A 25,200-nucleotide genomic window follows, 5' to 3' on the forward strand; every position below is an offset into this window, starting at 1 on the left:
TGAGTGAATCCTTCTTCACTGCAATATCTATTTGCTGTGAGTCATGAACTATTTTCATAAACATGTACCAATGATGATCAACCATCTTTTCTACTAAACTCCTGTCCCAGTCCAATCCAACTCTGCCCTCATTCCTTTACAATTGCCCTTATCTAAGTGCAGCACTGTTGTTTCTGAACCTCTTTCCTCGTTCTACCTATATCGTTGGTACCTGCCTGGACTACAACAACGTGATCCTCCCTCTCCCACTGCAAATTTCATTCCAGCCCAGAACAGATGCCCCGAACCCTGGTAGGCAGGCAACTAAGCCATCTACATTTTTGCTCCTTGCTACAGAGGACAGTGCCAATCGCTTCACTTCCTGCACCATCATGCCATGATCAGTCAGCTCTCCTTTCAATTATCAGATAATAGTATTGCACTCCCATTAAAAAACTGCTGATATTCAGATTTTTTCTCCCTAGGACTATTAATGCAAAATTGATACAATGACTCAAGAAAAACCAGTTAAAAATTAGTCAAATATACATATTAGTGTTCTTTTAACCCTGCCACATTCGTGTCATGGATCAGAATAAAATTGGATTTGTACGTGCCAAAAAAAAAAAGTCAAAATGGTGTGCAGGACTGAAGTAGGTGTCATAATGATAAGGTTGGTAATCCCACCTTCACTGCTTGCGTTAGCCAAAAGCCGTTTGGGACACTGAACATAGATTAGGGCAGCAAATTCCACCCATTTTCATGTTCCTCAAATCTTTAAATTATTGAGCACAGACAAGACAAAGAAGAAATTGAGGGGAGAAGCCAAAGAATACAGGAGTAAAAAGTCACCAGGCAGTAGTAGCATAGTGGTATCACTACACCAGTAACTCAGAATCCCACTAATTTCTGGGAACCTGGCTTTGAATCCCAACATGGCAGGTGGTGATATTTTAATTCAATTAAAAACTGGAATTTAAAGTCTGATGATGACTATGAAACCACTGTTGTAGAAAACCCATTTCGTTCACTAATGTCCTTTTAGGGAAGAAAATCTGCTGTCCTTACCATCAAATTAGGCATGGGGATCTACAATGGCAAACTCAGCCCTATCAATTCTGCAAAGTCCTTCTTACTAACATCTGGTGGGGCAGTGCCAAAATTGCGACAGCTGTTTCAGACTAGTCAAGCAACAGCCTGACAGTCATACTCACTGAATCATACATTACAAATAATATCCCTGACACCACCATCACCAACCCTGAATATGTCCCATTCCAGCAGCAAGGCAGATCCAGCAATAATAGTTGCACAGTAGTATACCAACAGGAGTTGCCCTAGGAATTCTGAACAACTCCAGACCCCATGAGGTCTCATGGCATCAGGTCACACACAGGCACAAAAGCCTCCTGCTGAATGCTACATTCTGGTCCCTTCCCTCAGCTCCTGAATCAGTAACCCTCCATGTTGAGCATCAAAAGGGAAGAAGCACAGAGGGTGGCATGGCTACAGAATGTACTCAGGGTGGGTGACAAAGTCCTTCACCACACAGAGCTGGTCAAGTTCAAAAGGACATAACTGCTAGACTGGATCTGTGGCAGCTGGCAGAGGAACCAACAAGGAAAAAACATGCTTGACTTCATTCTCATCAACCTGCTTGCCATACATGTATTTGTCCAGGACAGTATTGCTATAAGTAATCACTGCATAGTTCTTGTGGACACAAAATCCCACATTCACAGTGAAGATAGACTATCACCATGCTAAATGGGAGAGATTTCAAACAGATCTAGCAATTAAAGGATGGGCATCCATGAAGTATTGTGGGCCTTCAACAGCAGAATTATACTCAGTCACCATCTGTTATCTCATGGCCTAGCATATCCTCCACTATCATTAACACCAAGCCAACACCAATCAACACTTGTTCAATGAAGAGCGCAAGAGGACATGGAGATGTCAACCTGGTGAAGCTGCAACATAGAACTATGGCATACAATAGACAAAGTAAATAAGCTATTCCACAATTAACAGATCAGGTCTAAACTTTACGGTCCTGCCACATCCAGTCATGAATGGTGATGGATAATTAAACAACTCACTGGAGGAGGTGGCTTCACAAACGTCCCCATCCTCAATATGGGGAGCCCAGAACATCAGTGCAAAAGATTGAAGAATTCACGTCATTCTTCAGCCAGAAGTGCCAGGTGGATGATCCATATCGGCCTACTCTGGAGGTCCCCATGACTGATGCCAGTCTTCAGCCAATTCAATTCACAACATAAGATTGCAAAAAATGGCTGAAGTCACTGGATACTGCAAAGGCTATGGGCCCCGTCAACATTTCAGCAATAATACTCAAGAACTGTGCTCCAGAACTTGCTGTGTCCCTAGCCAAACTGTTCCCGTATAGCTACAACACTGGCATCTATCCAGCAATGTGGAAAATTACCCAGGTGTCTTGTACACAAAAAGCAGAACGTATCCAACTTAGCAAGTAGTGCAGTGTACTCGATCATCAGTAAAGAGATGGAAGGGGTCATCAGCAGTGTCATCAAGTGGCACTACTTTGGTAACAATCTACTCAGTGATGCTCAGTTTGGGTTCTGTCAGGGCCACTCAGCTTCTAACCTCATCACAGCCTTGGTTCAAACAAGGACAAAATAGCTGAACTCCAAAGATGAAGGTGACTGCCCTTGCGTCAAGGCAGTATTTGACCGATTGTGGCATCAAGGAGTATAAGCAAACCTGGAGTCAATGGTAATTAGGAGGAAAACTCCCTGTTGATTGGAATACCTAGCTCAGAGGAAAATTGTTGAGATTGTTGGGAGGTCAATAAACTCAGCTCCAGGACATCACTGCAAGAGTTTGTCAGGGTAGTGTCCAGGCCCAACCATTTTCAGCTGCTTAGCCCATAACCTTTTATTCCATCATAAAGGTCAGTATTCATCATATTCACCAAAGATTGCACAATGTTTAGTATCATTCACGACTCCTCATACTGAAGCAGTCCATGTCCATATGCAGCAAAATCTGGACAATAATTAGGTTTGGACTGATAAGTGGCAATAATTTTCTTGCCACAAGTGCCAGGCAACCATTGCCAGCAAGAGAGAATCTAACCGTCACCCCTTTGGACATTCAATGACATTACCATCACTGAATCCGCCACTATCAATAATCTGGGAGTTATCACTGAGCAGAATTGAATTGGGCTAGCTATATAAATACTGTGGCTACAAATCTTGTGGCAAGTAACTTATCCCCTGACTCCCTAAAGCTAGTTCACCATCTACAAGGCACAAGTCAGAAAATGTGATGGAATACTCTCCACTGGACTAGTTGAATGCAGCTCAAGAAACCTGACACCATCAGAACAAAACAGCTAGCTTGATGGGCACCGCATCCACAAACATTCATACCTTCCATGCATCACCACCACATTGGTACACATTGTAGTAGCATCTACAAGTGCATCATAGGAACGCAACAAAGCTCCTCAGACGGCATTTTCCAAACCCAAAACTACTACCATCTAGAAGGACAAGGTCAGCAAATGCATGAGAACACCCATCTGTAAGTTCCCATCCAAGCCACTTATCATTCTGACATGGAAATATTTCACCATTTCTTCATTTCCAGGATGTTGACACAGGGACACTTTTTCCCAACAGCACTATGGGTGCACCTATATCACACGGTCTGCAGCAGTTCACGAAAGCAGCTCTCTGCCACATTTTCAAGGGCAACTAGGGGTGAACAGTAAATGCCGCTCCAGGGATGTCCACATCCCATGAATAAAATTTTTTTAAAGAGCTTTGAAGAAAAGGAGTATAATCACTTACATATGCAACAGATCTAACAGCATAGACAATTTCACCTCTGCAGTACATAAAATTTGTGAGCTTCTATTCATCCTGTATAAACTCATCAACTTACTTTACAGCCTCAATACACAGCTACCTCAGTTGAGCAGATTTTCAACATACATAGGGATTAAAAACTACAATGCTTAAAGTAGGCAAAAATCTAGAAAACGAAAGGGAAGAAATGTTACCACTAAAACTAATAGGCAAGGGCCAATATGATATTTAGAAATAAAATCTGACCAGCTTTTGCAATGCAGGTCTTGCCATATTCATAAAATGACTCCCATCAAATACGTTATTGTAACATACAGCTTAAAATACACTCAGGACAAAAGTTTGGAAGGCCAATATCTAATAATTACACTCTTGGGTTTCTGCACAGTTCAACAGGAGAAGCTTAAAAAAAATCTACATGCCCACTAGTTTACTTCAGTAAATCTGACTGATATGGATGGATGAGGTAGCCCCGTTTTGCTGCAAATATTTTTGACTTGCACGTTTAAGAAAATCAGCTGGTATTGGTTCAACAATGCTCCTGTGAAGCACCTTGAAACATTTTATGTCAGAGCTGTGTATAAATTTCTGTAGTCAAAGTGGAAAACAGTCAAGTCACATTGTACAAGATATCTGGAAACTGGACCATCGAGGTGCAGGAAACGTCTTTGCTTGTCCAAGAATACGATGCCAATCTAGCTCAGATTCAATGTGAATATTTGAAAAATTTTAAGTTTGTTTTTCTGGAAATTAACTGGATAGTTTATGAAAAAACTGAGCTAATCTGATATTGCCATTAGTATCATCTTAAGTAAAACACTATACTTAAAAACCTTTACCCAAGGTAGTATGTTTTTAACAGCTACAAAATTAACTGTCATGACAAAGAACATGCCTATCGGCACAGACCATGATCCCGACACTGACAGTCTAACACCTGCACTGTCTATACTAATAGCCTTATATATTGAACATAACTGTAGTCAATTATCACCCTAATGAGCTGCAGTGAACTCTAGCATGCCACTGTTTTATCTGGTTTTGTTCATATTGATGTTTTCAGTCAAACTTAAATTCAATGTTCAGCGAGACAGGTTCCAAGACAGACCCTTAAAAAGACTCACAGATGGAAACTTCACTCAAGTATCTAAACTTGATAACACAGACAGAGCACCAGTCCCAATATTTCTTAAGTAGGGGTCAACTTAATCAGTTCTAGAGATTACAGAAAAAAAAGTGCTGCCCTGACGGTGTCCACAAATATCTGAAATTCTATTTTTTGGGGAGGAGGGATTATTCAAACCACATTTCAGAGACTTGTGGAAGGTAGAGAGGGGTTTACAGGTCAGGAAGTCCATTAAATTTACCTTAAAAAGTCCAGAATGTCCTCTCCTCCACACTATTCCCCACCCCCTGCCATAATAATGAGCGAGTGCATAGGCCCGTGTCAATATAATTTTGAAACAGCAACTATGCAAAACTGCAGTCCAGACTGGCTTACCATTCAGTTTAGCCTATCTTTGAAGAGACCTTACCATCACTTTCCAGCGGTGACCCAAATAAGATCAGGAACTTACCGTTGAGGGAAGTCGCAGTAGTTTAACTTACAAATTCTATTAATTACCATGGTATACCAATGTACATTGTTTATTTTGGTTTGTCAAACTGTTCTCTAATGCAATAGAGAGCTGAAACAATTTTAAAGCGAGTTTTGAAAGATATTTTCAACAACCGAGATTTGCGAAACGAATATTCTAAAAACAGTACAACACAAGTTAAGGAAAATAAACTGATGAGCTAAAGCCACTCATGTTTTACCAGTTATTTAGGCATTTCCATGAAGAAGCAATTTCCTTAATGGTTTATTACACATATCCACAAAAATTTTCTATATGAAAAGAACTACGAAGGAAAGTGCGACTTGAGCCACAGTGCAGAAATATTTTGCAGCTCTAGAACTGAAAGATTGAAAGTTGTTAAAAATTTTAAATATAATTAAATTCAGCATTTTGCTCATACATTTTGCAGAACAACATATCTTAGCTGTCTGTTTAGAAAAAGCTCACCTGTGAGTAGGTATCTGTGGCACAGTCACCACTGGTACTGCTGCACGCCGCTCTTCAAGAAAGTTTCTAATTTTTTTAGCTTTCTGTTTAGATTTAACTTTGGTCTTTTTAGGCGATACTTTCTTTGGACTCTCACCATCACCAACGTCTTTTTCTTGGTCCTCTTCTTCTTCCTCAGCCTCATTATCGCCCAATGCAAGAATTTTTTTCACTGATCCTGGTGGGGAGTGGATATCACAATATGCTGTTTTACGGACACTGAAAGTTGTCCCATTGGCACTAGTTTCTCGTACCGGTTCCATCTTCATGTACAAACCAGTCCTCTGAGCACAGGTCACATGGAATGCTGTGTAGCAATTAGCTTTGTGACATTGAATAGATGCTCCAGCACCTTTCTGTTTGCAAATATAGCATATTAATTTCCACCTAGCAGATGGAATGTTCTCTATGCTGTCTATTGGCTCCAAAAATACAGTATTAGCAAAGCAGACCTCCGGTATCCACAGAGCGCAAACTACATGGGCCCATCGGCCATCGTCTGTTTGTTTAAAAGCACCACCATTATTTGGACACAAAGCGCAATCGACAGGCCTGGAAGGAGATTGCAGGCAGCAGCGGCAAAGCCATTGTCCCTCTGGAATATATGGCACTCCATAGCACTCCTGATGTACAGCAAGATTGCAGATATCACAAAATAAGATCACATTGCTATTCTGACACTCACCATCCATACAAATACAACAAACTGCATCTTCATCAATTAGAGACTGGGGATCCCCTTTATTCCTGCTTTCAAAATAAGACTCCTTTTCCAATTTGTCCATGAGACACTCAAACGTCTCCTGGGACACAATACCAAGCAGGTCACCCTTTCGCTTTTCATTGATCATTTCTAGCCATGCATAATCTTCCTCATCCATATCATATTCAACTTCACCATCAAGCTCTTCCACTGATTTTTCAATATATCTGTAATATGCTGATGGTAGGGGTGGGGCATCAGGAGGATTATAGTCAATAATTCTAAAAGAAGGTTGAGGTAATTCAACAGATCCCCCAGCTGCATGTTTGGAGGCAGACTCTTTCCTTTTGTCTTTGCAAATTGTTTTTTTAGACTTTGAAGGAAAAAGAGGTTGTTCACTGTTTTCTTTGTTACTATTACATTCTGTAATCTCTTGGGCAGTCAAGTCATCTTCAGTGATAATCTTTAAAGTATCAAATATGCTAATTCTGTGCAGTCTCCCATCAATGTCTACCTCGACCATACGTTGTGCTTGAGCGTACGTCAATGTCTCTCTGCTTGGTGAGCACTTAAGTCCATAGGGAGATGGAGAACGACGACCTCCGCAGCTATTTCTCATCTTCCTCTGTGGTTTTCGCATCATCTACTGGCAATCTGTGAAGCAGTAACAACTGTATCAGAACAGAAATTGTCATTTAGAGATTTTGCCTTGACATTAACTTTTTTTTTTCTAAAATCAGAATGCACAATATGGTCTGCAGCCCTGGTGTACAAAGCAAATCATTCCCCAAACACTAGCTAAACTGAAAAAACAATACTTTTTATTTTTTTCTCTCATCGTGTGAGACCATAGTTTATTTCATCTCCATCATTCTGATTTACTGAGGTGATAAGCTTACTTTGACCAAAAACAAAATTAAAGAAGTTGCTTTAAACAAAACCAGAAATAATCGAAGGATAACCAAACCAGAATTTTGAGCAGTGGGGGAGAATCTCAGAAGTTTTTTTTGCAAACTTCTTTTATATTGTATTTTGTAACAAGTTGACTAACTTGAACAGTGAATGCATATACCTCAAGTGTTTTAAACACTGAGCACAAATGCTGTTGGAAACTGGGGTCATGTAGAGGACAGACAATTCCTCAAGCACCTCAAGATTTTCTTCTTCGTCTTCATGTCTTAACGTATGAGGTATTAAAAGGAATGTCAGAACAGTCCAAACTGCAAACTTCTACCCTATTGTCATTGACCCACTTCACTGGAAATGTGTGATTATCCACTGAAGTTTTAAAAGATTACCATTTTGAATTATTTTCAAAATTGGAAATATCTCACTTCAATTATTTGCAGACATCAAAACCTGAAAATACAAAGGAACTTCCAATGTCAAAAGAAGGGTATATAGAAACACTCCAACATTATCTCATGATCCTAGTATCAAGCCTAATCACCTTAGGTTTCCTCTGCCAACTTAACCTTCACCTCAGTCTCAATAAGCACAGGCCTGAGGACGCACCTCTTTTATACTGTTCCAACATATTAACATTCAATGTATTTGGAATGGTTAATTTAAAAATGAATGCCAGGAGCCAAGTAGCCATCATTATATATTGGTTAGTTTATTTCACCTCAAAAAGATCCTCATCATTCAGAGGTTACCTTGGGACAAGTGTAACAATTTGGCTAACTTTCTCTTTCCTATATCTGATAACTTTTGTATTTCCCATGAAATCAGAAATGCTGATGGAGGCAATGACAGTAGGGGGCTTTTCTATCTTGGCTCCTTGCCTGAATTTTTTTCAGACTTGACACAAGAACTGCGACTGGTCTTCTAGGGAGCAGAAGATGATTTTTTAAGTTCAGCAGCACAGACCATGATGCGTTTGGTGAAACTGACACTTTAGGACTATACTGGATTTCAGTCAATCGCAAATTATAAAACTTTATTTTCTATTTATCATGTCCACAGAAAAGAGTCCCAAGTTAAAACAATATTTAAGAGCAAGCCAAAATTTCAGAAAAATTTATTTGAAAGTGTAGATAAAACTTCCCTCAGTAGGTAAATTAAACTGCAGATGTTAGAAATCTGAAATAAAAACAGAAAATGCTGGAAATACCCAGATCAGACACTCTCCACAGAAAGTGAAATAGATGTTTCAGGTTTTGTACTTACTGCATCTTCTGTTTTTATTGGTGAATTGAATGTCCACTATGCAACCATACCACATTAATAAGATCAAAACTACGAAAGTCATCCAAACCACAGTGCCCTAATTTGTGCTCAAAACCCTGGTGTTCTACTTGCAATTAGATTATTTGTTGATGTAATCTGTTTCAATTTGTAGATGTAGAATAACTGATGTTTCAAAGTAGCCCTTTAACTGATAATTCCTACACCAAAACCAAAAGATTAGTATGAATGATTTAATATTTACGTTAATTAATATGGGACATGCATTTGTTAGCCAAGCTAACTGCTACAAATGGACCCACAAACCCATGTGAACAAAAGGATTTGGCCAGCAGGGTCTCTAGACTCTCAAAGATTTATGTAACTCTCAGCAGAAACAAAAAACTTCAGGTGTTGAAAGAAACTGCTGTGAAGTGCAGATAGGTATTACAAAATTTAATTTGCTATTCACTCCTTTTAATCTTCTAACAAACAGATGTGCCCAATCAACGCCTCTTTCTGCTGCAATGCATAAGAATGCAAAAAAAAAGACGCGGTTTAACCTTTGAAGTAATCTTTACTATTCAGGCTTTCGAATTTGCCTTAAATATGGATTTTGAATGCTGTTCAAAGCCAAATCGAGGTTTAGCTTTTTATAAGTTTTCCCCATCACCCCTAGAAAATGCAATAAAAATATGCATTCAAGTAAAAGGAAAATTAAAATTGAACAGAATGACAGTCCTTTTGTTTTGCTGGGACAGTAGTGCATGCTAATTGAGGAGAGGGGCAAGTCTATAGGCTTCCAAAAGGTTTGAAGTTGAGGTGTTAATGTGGTGGATTAAATTATTCATGTAATTTCTGCAGATCAAAGAAAATATCAGGTAAACAAAGATAGGTTTTTAGGTATCCATATACTTTTAAGACCCAAGAACAGGTTCGTGGCACAAAATTGAAGGAGTTCAAATTACGTTTCCAACCTTTATTAAAGTTCTTAAAGCTTTTTCTGCCAATGGGCAGTTTGTTGATATGATGTTAGAATATGGTTCAAGATCACAATACAGGAACTCAATATACATCTACCTGGGATAGCTGGTGAAAATTCTCTATACAAAAGTCTGCATAGCTATTCTGTATTCTGTCATAATTGTACCTGTGATTAGAATTAGTAAGCTATTTCATACCAAACACCACTAGAGTTCTGTTTATTTTACTCCTAGATATCGCTTCAATCCTACATTATCAAATCACAAACCTAAAAATTCATGGAACGGGGTTTAAAAGTAATTCAATACCAAAGGTTTTTTTTTTATTTGTTTGTTGTCAGTTTTGCCTCCTTCTTTGCAGGCATTGATTGTTGCAATGGAACCAGCATACACTTTTGCTCCTTGACCAAAAATCCATTATTTGTGGGTGAGTGCCACAACACTGTCAGACTATTCAACCAAAGCAATTCCACAACTGAGCCAGATCTAATCTTCCTTCAAATATCAATCAAGAAATAGAATTCTGGCCAATTTTCACCAGAATATCCAAGAGAACAGAGGTCAACCGTAATGCACTTAAAACTTGTGATCAAATAATTTTGTACAGCCAATTGATCCTCATTTGTGTAACTTGGTTACTTATTCAATAAACTTACTAAGCATCAGAGAGCCTTCCCAGAGCACATAGCTGACAGTATAGGAGTTTTATTTTCAATAAAAATGCTGGAACAAACTAAAATCAAGGTTTTCACATTTGTCCAATTGTAGGTCTGTTATGAACACAGAAGTCTCCACTATTAAACAAATCTATAAAATTTACACATAACATACTGACAAAACAAGTTAACAAAAAATTTTGGTCATTGCCTGTCCACTTCAGGCAAGACTTTTATATGGGACAAGATCCAGGTTGTAATGAAATGAGAGATGAAAAGGAAAGCACAACAGACCCAAGTAACAACAGAAAAGGGAATAAAACGCTCAAGATAAAAAAAAGGAAATTAAAACTTAATTCAATATCGCCTTATGACCTCAGAAGAGACCAGTAACTTTTAAAAAGATATTTGAATTCTCAAGTTGTTAACTAAGAACACTCAACACAATTTCACCTTTTAAGGCAAGTTTCAGATGAAAAGGTTTAGCTGTCAAATGAAAAAGAATAAGCATTTTTAACATAACACTGTATCTTTCTTGTAAGCATTTATACTTTAAATTCAAAAGTTCTAATGGCATTTTCCAAAACCCCTTTTACACAAGTGTTCTAACTGCCCAGAAAGAAACCAACAAACTTCTCAGCTCTCAAAGCTTTACTGTGAATCTTCTACTTTCCCCAATTACCTTCTGAAGTGAGACATTTCTTGGGAGATTCTCCCACGAGCATCCAGCTAGATGAATGCTCAAGCACTTCTTCCAACACCTCAAGTTGAATTTCCCCAGACTGAGCATGTGTCTCACCCACACTTTTACATAGTGAATACAAATCAAACATTTTTAGTCCTTATGGTTTTCTGCTGTGTTCAAGGTGTTGGCAGAATCTTTCTCAGCCTGTCTCAAAACTGATCCCAGGCTGACTATCTCACAGTTAGTGAAAAGGGTATATACCAAAACAAAAAAAAAATTTCTAACCTCCATCCCTCTGGCAACGTGGCACAAATAGTCCATTACCCAATAGAAATGCAAATTAACTTTTAAAATCCATGTTCTTGGATCTCAAAAGTATATGGATACTTAAAAACCTTTGTTTACCAGATACTTTCTTTGATCTGTAGAAATTACATGAATTTATTCCACCCGGTTTTCAACTTCAAACTCGTTGGAAGCCTATAGACTGTCCCCTCCTCAATTGCACACACTGCTGTCCCAGCAACACAAGAGGACTGCCCCTTTACTCTGCAACTCCAGAGCTATCCAAAAAACTATCCAGAACAAGCTTTCTTGCATCTATGCTATATTCAGAAATTGTTCCAGACTTTTAAAAAAATCCTGTAATAAATACATTGCAATAAAAGTAGTTCTTTATGTTTACTGGGAAGCAAATAACATTCCAACAACAATTAGAATACTGCATTGATGCACACAATCCTTAGCCCAGCTCACTGCTACTGAATTTTTAAACTTCAGCATTCATAGTGATGCTTTAAGAATGTTTTCCCTTTCTGTTCAATGAAAAATATCTATATTTGAAAAAAAGTCTTCACTTTCTTGTGAGAATCAGAAATAAATAAGGAGTTGCAACATACAACAGTTTTCACCACTCAATGCATTCAAAAAACAAACATAAAATATTCATCAACTTGCTATCAACATTTTTCCACATAGTAGATACTGAAATACAAAATTAATTTTAATAACTTTAAATTGAACAGCGTGGATTAAATTAAGTGAACGGTTATAATCATGTTTTAGTTTAAAAGTGACATTTCCAGACTGAATGATTTATTCTCCTCTAACACATCGCAAATGTATGAACACAAGCAGCTAATCGTTCACTGTTTTACAAATTATAATTAATTTTTTCTCCTGCTTCCTCTCCCAAAAAAAGCTGAAACTGAATGTGTCACAGATAAAGTCAGACTGAAAGACTATCAGGAATATAAAAGTACAGTTGGAATTTCTGCTTGTTGGAACCAAATAGTTCCTGGAGCAGGAAGGCAAAGAGGGGAATGTTTTTGTTGTTGCACCAACTATGTCAAACCTGTAAAGGCATTTGTGATCTGACAAGAACATGCTAAAAATCACTAACACCCTAAGTCAATTATTGAAATGTGAATTTCTGCACATTTAATTTCACAAATGTCTTCTATGTTTTTAAAGGAAAAACAGCTAGTTCTGCAATAGAAATAATCCATTGTTTGGAAATATGAAGAAAGGCATGATTATTTGGGAGAGGCCATTTACAATAAAATTAAGTTTATTTCCAGCCCATAATCCATGAGGTACGTAAACATTCAATGTTAAATTCAAGACACATCTCTGCAGAAGATTACTTGTGGGAAGTTTTTTTTTCATAATTTGTAAAGTATTCAGGTAACAGTCCCTTATTCTGGAAATGTTACCACTGCATCCGTGTTTCGAATGTAAAAGTTTTACTCCCTATCAAAAATCCTGAAGAGAAATATAATCTTTTACGTAATGTCTGCACAATTCAGTTATGTACCAAACCAGTATTTAATAACCAAGACACTTATTTTAATCAGATCTAAATTTTTTTTAAAAAATTATACATGGCACAGATGTTTGAGAGCAAGACAAAAAGTTTTTAATTTCGAGACCACAGAATGGCCTTCTACAAAACATTGGCTTCATTCAGTACAAGTCACCAGTAAGATGCGTTTGTGACTTTTGTGATAGAAGGTGCCTTTTCGATTTACAACTGCAAAGAGCCAAATACCCCAGAAAAGGTAGTTAATTCTTCCTCAGTCACTTAGGATAAACAGGCCACTGCCAGATTATTTTGAACGCTATGTTCTAAATTCACTAAAAGGATACTGTGTTTACCTCTTTACCAATGTTCAATAAAAATGAATAAGAGAGGACCATGAACAGAGAGATCAGCCAATGCCCAAAGTATTCAAGACATCATTTCATAGTGAGGCGGGAAGGGAAAAGTGGGCACCCAATTTAAAATCAATTGGCCACTGAATGTACAAATGATGGTGTACTTTATTCCAAAAGTTGGACCCCACCCCCACTATCATATTACTAAGTGCTATACATTGTTGACGCCCCCCCAAAGCCGAGTCCTTTGTCCTGCTCTTTGCCCCTGGCTCCCTGACACCCAAAGAAACTGAATACTCACACCAGCTCAGCTGTTCGATGACGTCGAGGGGGGCGGGGGGGTCAAAAGGTGGCTGACGTCACTGCAGCACAGCGTCTTCCCCGGGCGCGTTTGAATTCACCTCCAGTTGGCACGAGCCTGGGAAGGCTGCTGTATGACTGCACCCGCCCCCCACCACCCTCAAAATTGCCCATCCAAAATCATGATTGACAAAGCCCCTGCATTCCAACCTATCTCCTTTTTACCGAGAATTTTCCCCCTTCTTCAAACATTTCACCCCCCACCCCCTGCCATTCCCACGCAAACAAGAACATGGCTCAAACCGACCGTTAACGGTCGCCCAACCGGCCCCGGTGGATGATAGACAATCGCGCCAGCCAATGGCGACGGGCGCAGACGATCAGCGGCGCCCAATCAGGATCGAGGTTACTCCTCGTTGACCAATAGGTTTAAGGGAGGGGGGTGGGATTTGCTGCCCCTGTTCCCCACAGCCTCAGTGGGACCGGAGAGAATTTACTGTCGAACAAGATGGCGACTATTTCCACAACAAGCGACACCTTCCCCCACCATCCCCTCCCTCCTCCTCCTCCGGCAACGCATATCAATTAAAGACCCCCTTAACGGCTGAAACGGCGAGTGCCTTTTTTTACTCGCCGGCGGCCAACGCGACACCGCGGGCTTCACTTTCCGACCCGCGGGGAGGCCAAAGAGAGAGAGAGAGAAAGACAAACGCGTTTCAAACAACAAAAAAAACACTCGCCATTTACCTTGCGTGTAAATCCCAGCAAAAAAAAAGTCGGGGAGAAAGAGAGAAAGAGGCAAGAGGGGAGGAAAAAAAAACCACCACCCTCCTCCTCCGAGACACAATAATTAACTAATGGCACCAGAAGCGCTTGGTTATCTGCCGTTCGGTGGTGGCCGCCGCTCAAAAAAAAATCAACGCTTAATGTGTCGTCCTCTCGGCTCGGAGCGCTTCATAGTGCGCCCGTGGATGGACGGTCTCAGGACGACAAAAGACGGACTTTTTAAATGGAGATTTTAGTGCGAGGAAGAGTACGTAAGATAGCGGTGGAAACGCGAACCCTTTTGCCGCTGGTAGGAGAAGGGAGGGGGGAGGGGAGGTGAGCGTGTGGTGGTGGCGGGGGGGATGGGGGAAGAAGAGAGAGGGAAAAAAAAGCTCCTTTTCAATCACAGGCCGGACACGCCCCTGCGCATGACCCGAGCGATGGCGGAAACCCCGTGCACCGTCGGAGAGTGGGGGGCAGGCTGCAGGTCGAGAGAGAGACCCCCTGCAAGGCTGCCTTTCCCCATTCAACGCCCTCGCCCCCTTTAAACACAGCACATCCCCAACCTGCTGCGGGCTGAGATTACTCACTGTCCCTTCCCCCCCACCCTTAAAAGCTGTGAATCCGTGTACGAGGCTTCGAATAACGGGCTAACTGCACCTCCTCCCCCTTCTACATTTTCAAACTCTCTCTTCCCTCCCTCCCCTTCACATGCTGCATCGTAAGGATCACGCAGATTTAAAGTCCAAACCACAAATTCTCTCCTTTCTTAAAACATTTCAAACTCTTCCCCACCGCGCCCCCCAGTCACTGCACAACCCCTCTCTCAATTATGTTCAAACCCTTCCCCGAGTCGTCTTCACACTCAATGCATAGAATCGTACAGAATTTTGTTTGGAGTCTGAAGTATTGCAGATTAGGTTGATTGGCTATGCTCAATTGCCCCTTTGTCAGGGGGATTAGCAGGGTAAATTTGTGGGTTACAGGTATAGGGCCTGGGAGGGATTGTTGTTGGTTTAGGCTCCATGGTCTCTTTCTATGCTGTAGGAATACTATGCTTCTACAAACTCCACAATCATAACCACGTCGTTCCTAAGGGCCTCAAGAATAAGTTACTTTTTTGAAAACTCCTAGACTGGGGATTGTCCCATGTTGTGTGCCCCACTGAGTACAGTAGAAACGCACAAGAAGATAATACCAACTCTGGGATTACATATTTTACATTCAACTGCTTTTGCACCCCCTTTCCCTTTCAAAGGTGCGTTTAGCGTTTTTCCCTTGAAGACTAACATTGTCGCATATTCCAAGCGACAGCAAGTTGCTTGAGTGGACCCTAGTAATGTTGAGGGCAGGGCTCTTTTGCTTGGCTCCCTACAAAATTGCTCTCGACGGAAATAAATTGTGGTGAGAAATGGGGAAAATTATGCAGTAAGTAATTGACCTCGCAGCTTCCATCTAACTACACGAAATGCTATTGACTAAATTCGAGCCATGATTTAACTGAACACTAACGATGAATAAGACGCGGGATTTTGAGCGATATGATTACAATTGACCAATGGGAGTATTACAAGAGGGCACACGTGATTTCAATCGTCCAATGAACTGACAAAAATGCCATTTACAGTGTTTAAAGGTCTGGAAAAAGGACCTAAAAGTCTCTACACGCTAAAGATATCCGGCGATAGAACATTATTTCAAAAAGTGTTAACTTTCAAATTGACATTTGTAGGGTACAGTGCATTAATGCAACTAACTGCTTGTTTAAACATTTGTCTCTATCAAAATTCTGTGGATGATAAAATAAATGTTGCTTACAGATGCCACTACAAAGAGCGTTGGCTGTATAACCTGAAACCTCATTAAACGAGTTTTCTTCCTATCAAGTTGTCATGTTATTGACTAGGGTCAAGGCCATCCTTCCCAGCTGCCATGTTATTGAAAATATAGTTAATCTACCTTGTGTCAGCATACTTTAGATTTACATGCGCAAAACATGGATTGGAGTTCAGACATATACTTTCAATTTTTTTTGCTTAATCTCATTTTCAATAAAATTTGATACATGCAATCCTTCTTTAGAATTCACTTAGCATTTAATGTACTTTGCCTCGGGCACTTTAGAAAATATGTTAAGCCATAGTTTAGGTTTTTATGTGTACTAAGTTGCATTTTGCCCATGGGACTACTCGTGAAATGTTACTGCTGTATCACTGCAGTAATATGTTCCCTGTATTGAAGGGAGCATGTTGGAGGGCACATTGCTAACTATGCAGACCATTATGTGACGTTGTCTACCCCAAGCCTCACATAATCACATTCCAGGCAGAGAGATTTCTCCTATATATTGCCATACTTCTGCCTCGCATCTTACTAACGCACTAACACTTCAAAGTTTTTCACTGTTCTCACCACACATTATTTCTATTTGTTGGTAGCCCAAATTTTCAGAGGTCAGTGACAATAATGCACTGCTTCAGTTGAATCTGCTGCAGTTCTCTTTTTGTGCAACTGCTGTTTTCTTCCATTTGCCAATTCCACATAAAGCACCAGCTCTGATACCTAAAATCTAGGTGCGAACCTGGTGAAGCTACAACACAGCACTACGTGCATGCTAAACAGTAGAATAGCATCCTTATAGACAGAGCTAAGTTATCTAACAATCAACACATCAATTAGATCAAAGCTTTGAAGTTCTGTCACACTTAGTCATGAATAAACGAACAACATGAATATCCCTATTCTCAACAATTGCAGGGCTCAGCACAAGAGCAAAGTATGGATGATCCATCTTGGCCTCCTCCTGAGGTCCCCAACATGATAATTCAAATTCAATTCATTCCAAATGATAAAGGGCGGCATGGTAGCACAGTGGTTAGCACTGCTGCTTCACAGCTCCAGTGTCCTGGGTTCGATTCCTGGCTTGGGTCTCTGTCTGTGTGGAGTTTGCACATTCTCCTCATGTCTGCGTGGGTTTCCTCTGGGTACTCCCGTTTCCTCCCACAGTCCAAAGATGTGCAGGTTCGGTTGATTGGCCATGCTAAGAAATTGCCCCTTAATGTCCAGCGATGCATAGGTTAGAGGGATTAGTGGGGATAATATGTAGGGATATGGGGGGGTAGGGCCTGGGTGGGATTGTGTTCGGTGCAGACTCGATGGGCCAAAGAGCCTCTTTCTGTGCTGTAGGATTCTATGATATCAGGAAACAACTGAGTGCACTGAATACTGCTAAAGCTGATGCCCCAACAACATTCTGGCTATAGTTCTGAGGAATTTTGCTGTAGAACTAGTCACACCTCTAGCCAAGCTGTTCCAGTAAAGCTGCAACACTGACATCTACCCATCAAAGTGGAGAATTGGCCAAGTGTGCCCTGGTCATGACCAATATAATTTTATGCAATCAATTACCCTCTGTCAGCCTACTCTCAATCATCAGTAAAGTGATGAAAGGTATCATTAACAGCCCTATTAAATAATGCATATACAAACATATAAATTAGGAGTAGGCCATTCAGCTCCCTGAGCCTGCTGCATACCAATAACCAATTCACTGATATTCAGTTGAATTCTGCCAAGACAACACAGCTTCAGAAATCACTATTCCCCTTTGATTCATATATGGACAAAAAAGTTGAATTGCAGAGGTGACATCAAGGCAGCATTTCATAGTAGAATCAAGAAGTCCTTGTAAAATTGAAATTAAGAGAAATATTCTCCATTAGCTGCAGTCATACCTAGCAGAAAGGAAGATGGCTGTGGTTGACAGAGTTTAATCATCTTGGGCCAAGTAATTGCAAGAGTTTCTTAGGGCAGTGTCCTCGGCTCAATCACCCTCAGCTGTTTCATCTATCTTAAGTTCATAACTGGGGATGTTTGCTAATGTTTGCACAGTTTCATTTCCATTCAAAGCTCCTCAAATAATGAAGCAGTCCACATCCACCTGCAGCAAAATTTGAACAACATTCATGTTTGGGCTGTTAAGTGGCAAGTAACATTTGTGCCACACAAGTGGTGGACAATGACAATCTCCAATAGGAGATTCAAAACAACTTGACATTCAACAGCTTTGCCATCATCAAATTCCTCATCATCAACATGCTGGGGTTCACTGTTGACCAGAAATTTAAATACGGTGACTGCAAGAGCAGGTCAGAGACTGAATGTTCTGTCAAAAATGATTAATCTTGTGATTCCCAAAGCTTCCCCATCACATCAATTAGGCATAAGTCACGTGTTTGATGGAATACTTTCTACTTGCCTTAATTAATGCAGCTCTCATAATATTGAAGAAGCCTGACATCATCCAGGACAAAACAGCTTGCTTCATAGGCAAACCATCCAACATCAGGACAATGTGCCTGCAGTGTGTGCCATCAACATGGTGCATTATAGCAACTCACCAAGGCTTCTTTGACAGCACCTCCTAAATCTGACCTCTACCAATAAAAAGATAGGACACTTGATGCATGGGAACACCACCACCATCTGCACATTCTTCTCCAAGCCACACACCGTCCTGACTAGGAAGCACATGGTTCATCGTCACTAGGTCCAAATCCTGGAACTTCATATTTAACAAGTGCTGTGGGAGTGCGAATACAGTGCATTTCCAATATTTCCTTATTTCAGATTTCCAGCATCTGCGGTATTTGACTTACGCCTGACTGACCATTACCTTCTCGAAAGCAGTTGAGGATGAGCAATAAATGTTGGCCTTGTCAATGATATCCATTTCTCATGAATTAATAAATGTAAAAAATAAATTAATGTTTATCATTATAACATTTCCATAAATGTGATGGCTATCAACTGAATGCCACTAAAGTTATACAACCATAGGTGGATTCCATAGTTTCAAAGCTTGCATTTTTGAGACAGACCTAACCAGAAAAGAAAAGTTTGAAAAAGGAAACAACTTTTTCATTTCTGAGCAAAATAAGACTGAAACTAAGACTGGAAACCAAAACTTCTAGAGAACTTAAATTGGTGACAGAAAATAAAAGGGACGCAGCCATGCAAGCTTAAATGGCAGACCCTAGTGGTACAGTACAGGTTGGCTGAAGAAGATGGAAGCTGTATCCAGGAGTTTGGAGGAGGCAAAAAGCAGTTGCTGCAGCCATTTCCACTACTGGAAGACAACATCAGTGGATCTACAGCACCCAGATTGTTGTAAGCAGCAGTGAATAGATTCTGCAATGTGTATCATTTCTGAAGATCGTGGCCTTTGAACTCAGGTTAGTTAGTATGCTGCTGTCAGCTGGGAATCGTGCTAAATCCTGGAAGAGGAGGAGCTGGAATTCTTCATGAGGAATACAACATTTTGAAGGATTCTAGGGCTGAGACTGATGCTGGATGGGGATGCTCAGTGGCAAAGGGGTTAACACTGCTGCCTCACAACACCATGGACCCAGGTTTGATTCCCAACTTGAGCCACTGTGTGGAGTTTGCACATTCTTCCCATGTCTGTGTCGGTTTCATCCATTTGCTCCAGTCTGGTTAGGTACATTGACCTGAACAGGTACTGGAGTGTGGTGACTTGGGGAATTTCACAGTAACTTCATTGCATTGTTAATGTAAGCCTTACTTGTGACTAATAAATAAACTTTAACTTTATATGCTGAATGACTCAATTAAACATGTAAAATCTATTTTTGCTGTATCAGCTATTTACAGTGACATTTATAGGTGCTACTGAACAGAATTTTCCTGTTAATCCTTGTTTAATTTATGTTGATTTGAGTTTGATTGTTAAAGTAATAGTTATAAAAAGTGAAATATTGACCAATTTGGGATTTTCATTGGATTTGTTTGGGAAGATTGATTCTTTCATGTTATTAGTCAGCATTGGGATCATAACAACCCCTGTTAGAACTGTGGTAATTGTGGAGTACTGAATAAGGCTTTTATAAGACATGCATCATAAACTCACATTAACATTTTAACAACTTCCAAAATTTGCATATATTTAGAAACAAAATGAGACCTCAAAAGATCTTTTTGAATTTTAATGCCATCCAGAATTGACAGTAGTGCAAAGGAAGCTTGATTTATTTACTGATTACATAAGAAAGAAAAACATGCACTTATACATTGCTGTTCATAAACTCAAAATGTCCAAGGTACTTTAGGCTGATACTCCACTGCAGTACTGAAGCAGCGCTACACTGTCAGAGGTGTTGGTTTTTGTATGAGATGTTAAACTAAGGCCCTATCCCTGGTCTCAAGTGAATTTAAAAGATCATGGCACTATTCTGAAGAACAGAAGGAAAGTTATCTCCTGTTTAGTGATCAATGACATAAGCCCTCAAATTTATTTTAACAATGTCATCTTTTCAGCAAGTACAACAGCAATCTAGTTGATTTGAAATTCTTCATGCGGTTTAGTGCCTTACAATAGAAAGACTTATTTGCAGGTAATATCGGCATGATCATTATCTATAAACTGACGTTGCCTAATACAGCCTGAATTAGAAAGAGCTGGACAGTGTGTAATGTCACAAAAAAATAAGTACAACAACATATAAGCAGAAACTAACTTGAGAAAAGTAACAACAGTATCCTTTTAAATCGAGTTGTTTACATAATAGATAAGTGCAATACTGTGAATGCTAGAATCTGAAATAAAAACAGAAAAATGCTGGAAAATCTCAGCCAGTCTGACAGCATGTATGGAGAGTAGAACCAACGTTTTGAGTCTAGATGACCCTTCATCAGAGCTGGGAGGAAAGAGTTTTATACTATGAAGGTAGGGAGGGGTGGTGACATTGGACAAAGGGAATGTAAATGAATATGCAGAAGGCTGAGAAGGTGTCGAAAGTGTCCATTGAGTGATCAGAATGTGTGAACGGCAAAACAAAGGTACCGCTTAGTAAACGAGTGCCTGAGGAATGTGTCAGTAGGACTGAAGTTGCCGGGGCGGGGGTGGCGTTGGAAAGGAGAGCAATAAAATGGAGAATGAGAAGAAATGAAATTAAACAAAATAAATGGAAATAGGGTGGAGGGGAGAGTTTATGCTCTGAAGTGGTTGAATTCAATGTTCAGTCTGGGAGGTTGTAAAGTGCCCAATCAGAAGATGAGGTGCTGTTCCTCCAGTTTGCGTTGGGGTTCACCAAAACATTGCAACAGGCCAAGGACGGACATGCGGGCAGGAGAGCAGGGTGGTATGTCGAAGTGGCAAGCAGCAGGAAGGTCTGGTTCTTGCAGACGGACCAAAGGTGCTCAACAAAGCAGTCACCCAGTCTGTGTTTAGTCTCTCTGATGAACAGTAGACCCTATTGGAGCAGCAAATGCAATAGACCAGATTGAAGGAGGTACAAAAGGGGTATTTAAGATCTTGGAGCAGGGAGGTGGTGAAGGAGAGGTGTTGCACCTTCTACGATTATGTGGGAAGGTGTTGTGGGCAGACGGTGGGGTGTTGGGTGTGATGGAGGAGTGGACCACTGCGGAATACAGATAGGAGGGTGAGAAGATGTGTTGAGTGGTGGCATTGAGCTGGGGTTGGTGGAAATAACGGAGGATGATCCTTTGAATGCAGAGACTGGTGGACTGAAATCCTAATTCAATCTACTCTGGGCTCACATTCTGCTGGTCACCTCACAATAGGGGGAGGCAATGATAGCATTGATGTTCAGCACTAGGATTGTAAAGAAGTTTGAGTAAGTTTGAGTAAGATAACAAGCCTCTGGGAGCAATCGGGGAAAGATTCTGAGTCTCAGAGGCTGTCAACAGAGTGGCACACAGGATGGAGAAATCCACCTGCATGCTGTCAGATATAGTGGCACCAACATATGAGTGCATCAAGGTTTCCAAGGGAAGGATGGTGGATACCACGTAGGGATCCTGGTCCATCAGAATGACCAATTTCTGCTGGAGATGCGCTTCGACCTGCACTCCATTGCTGCTTCACGAGAGGGGAATGGGCACCTTAATCTCCCTCCAGGTGTCGCTTCTCCTCAAGTAGTAGAGGGTGGGGGCGGTCGTTCCTTGGGCACACAAAGGCAGGAGCATCAGATGCAGACACTGGGGGTTTCCACCTTGAGCTCTCCAAAGGTGATAAGAAGTCTCACAACATCAGGTTAAAGTCCAACAGGTTTATTGGGTAGTAAATGCCACTAGCTTTCTGAACGCTGTTGCTTCGTCAGGTATGTGGGAGAACTCCCCACTCACCTGACGAAGGATCAGCGTTCCGAAAGCTTAGTGGTGTTTACTACCAAATAAACCTGTTGGACTTTAACCTAGTGTTGTGAGACTTCTTACTGTGTTTACCCCAGTCCAACACCAACATCGCCACATCATGACTCTCCAAAGATGACCAGACATTTTGACTCTCCTCTAGCTTTATTCCACCAGCTCTAGCCAGACATCCATTTTAATCTTCACTCAAATTTCTCCTAATGTATTCTTTCTAACTACCAAAATTTACTCTTTTTGTGTTCATACTAACTCCATATTCTAAACATAATTCCAGTTAAGGACTTCATCCCACTATTACTGGAATTTGGTTGGTGACAGGAAAGATCCATGCCAAGTGCTCAGCCAGGCAGATTTTCATAAGAACATAAGAACATAAGAAATAGGAGCAGGAGTAGGCCATCTGGCCCTTCGAGCCTGCCCCACCATTCAATAAGATCATGGCTGATCTGTCGTGGCTCAGTTCCACATTCCCGCCCTCTCCCCATAACCCTTAATCCCCTCTCTTATCAAAAACCCATCAACCCGCGTCTTAAAAATATTTAGCGAGGTAGCCTCCACCATTTCAACAGGCAGAGAATTCCAGAGATTCACCACCCTTTGAGTGAAGAAATTCTTCCTCAACTCCGTTCTAAACCGCGCCCCCTTTATCTTGAGGCTGTGCCCCCTAGTCCTACTGTCCCTTCTGAGCGGGAAGGGTCTCTCCACCTCTATCCTATCCATCCCATTCATCATCTTATACGTCTCAATGAGATCTCCCCTCATTCTTCTAAACTCTAACGAGTACAAGCCTAGTTTATTCAGCCTCTCCTCATAGCTCAACCCCCTAAACTCCGGCTTCAGCCTAGTAAACCTCCTCTGCACTCCCTCCAAGGCCAAAATATCCTTGCGTAAGTACGGCGCCCAAAACTGCACACAGTACTCCAGCTGCGGCCTCACCAATGCCCTATATAGCCGCAGCAAGACCTCCCTACTTTTATATTCAATCCCCCTCACTATGAAGGCCAGCATCCCATTCACCTTCCTGACCACCTGCTGCACCTGCAAGCTGGGTTTTTGCGAATCATGCACAAGGACCCCGAGGTCCCTCTGCACCGTCGCCTGCTGCAGTTTTTCTCCACGTAAGTAATAATCCTTCCTACCATTATTCCTACCAAAGTGGACCACCTCGCACTTGCCAACATTAAATTCCATTTGCCAGTTCATGGCCCATTCGCCCAGCCTATCTAGATCCTTCTGTAGACTCTCCACACCCTCTGCGCAATTTGCCGTTCCACCAATCTTGGTGTCATCAGCAAATTTCGACACCATACACTCGGTTCCCTCCTCCAGGTCATCTACATAAATGGTAATAGCTGATCCTGTACAGGCAGGTGGGATGCCCCTCCTTAACAAGCCTGTTAGGTTTCTCAAAGAGCCCTCCCAAAGTATAGCAGAACAGCAGCCCCCCCCTCCCAAACAACCCAGGTACCCCTCCCTCACTACCGTAGCCCCAACTCTTCCCAGGGCCTGCCATCTTGGGCCCAGCAACACCCCCAACAATCATCTTAAAAGCTTCCAGCAAAACCACATAACTGCCTTTCCTGCACCCCCCGCCCTTCAAAACGTCTGTCAGTATTGGTAGTATAGCCAGCATGGGTCACTGCCAGCCTTTGATTGAACAGGAGCTTCCTGAGGCATGACCTCCTCTACCTGAGGGACTGAAGTCGCTGCTGCAGTTTATTAATGGCTATGTGGTACAATGTTAGCACTGCTGCTTCACAGTGCCAGGGACCCAGGTTCGACTCCCAGCTTGGGTCACTGTCTATGTGGAGTTTGCACATTCTCCCTGTGTGTGTGTGTGTGTGTGTTTCCTTTGGGTGCTCCGGTTTCCTCCCACATCCTGAAGGATGTGCTGGTTAGGTGCATTGATACGAACAGGCGCCGGACTGTGGCAACTAAGGGAATTTCACAGTAACTTCATTGCAATGTTAATGTAAGCTTTACTTGTGACTGATAAATAAATCAAAATGGCCAGTAAATGGCAGTGGGGTATTAGTTCCAGTCTTTTTTTTTAAATGGTATGGTGACCAAGATTACCTCCTGGGCAGGCTCCAAACCCCGCTCCCAAATCTTTTAGCCAATATGTGAAATCCAGCCCATTGAAGGAAAAGAAAGGATTGTTGATGAGATTGCAGCGATTGGGAAAAATTAAACTGGTTTGGCAATTTTATTTTAGAAATGACTTTAAAGGCGATTTGATAGAGGATATTAAAATTATAAATGCATCAAGCAAAGTAGAAGTGTAGAAAATGTTTCCACTTGTGGAAGAATCCAATACTAAGGACAATTATGCCAAGATAGTTATTAATAAATCCATTAAGCAAATAAGAGTAAATTTATTTGCACAGAGTATGATTAGAATATGTTGAACTCACCATGGTTAAGGCAAATAACCCAAAATGTCGACTGAGGTGGATCAGGAACTAACTTCCAGCTGACCAAGTGCTTTCTGCACACCACACAGTCTGCGCACACATGTTGTATGCTTCAAGTATGAGGGGATTATGAAATGTGAAAACCAGAACATTGGTTAAGAACCAGGTCCAATGTATGAAAGCTCAACAGAAAGAAATGATTCAGCAACGTTCATTTAGGTAGCACAT

General features: G+C 41.0%; 1 protein-coding gene and 1 long non-coding RNA gene across 3 annotated transcripts in view; one reads left to right on the forward strand and one right to left on the reverse strand.

Annotated features, from left to right (window-relative positions):
* Nucleotides 1–14,684, reverse strand: part of LOC145357003 (bromodomain and PHD finger-containing protein 3-like) — a 70,082-nt gene extending 55,398 nt beyond the window's left edge. Inside the window, exons 1-2 of one of the 2 annotated variants that reach the window (XM_080210042.1) lie at nucleotides 14,348–14,684; nucleotides 5,909–7,304 (exon numbers count right to left, since the gene is read on the reverse strand). In XM_080210042.1, the coding sequence (XP_080066168.1) occupies nucleotides 5,909–7,293 (1,385 nt within the window). In that variant the 5' untranslated portion in view covers nucleotides 7,294–7,304; nucleotides 14,348–14,684. Of the gene's footprint in view, nucleotides 1–5,908; nucleotides 7,305–13,601; nucleotides 13,662–14,347 lie in introns of those variants that run through there. The other variant, XM_080210043.1, reaches the window with a different exon arrangement.
* The window catches only part of LOC145357006 (uncharacterized), a 49,367-nt gene continuing 38,708 nt past the window's right edge, over nucleotides 14,542–25,200 (forward strand). The window contains exon 1 of the long non-coding RNA XR_013889230.1: nucleotides 14,542–14,633. This is a non-coding gene — a long non-coding RNA (uncharacterized LOC145357006). The remainder of the gene's footprint in view (nucleotides 14,634–25,200) is intronic.

Source organism: Carcharhinus amblyrhynchos, chromosome 22 (assembly GCF_965287045.1).
Source record: "Carcharhinus amblyrhynchos chromosome 22, sCarAmb.v2.hapA, whole genome shotgun sequence".
NCBI lineage: Eukaryota > Metazoa > Chordata > Chondrichthyes > Carcharhiniformes > Carcharhinidae > Carcharhinus > Carcharhinus amblyrhynchos.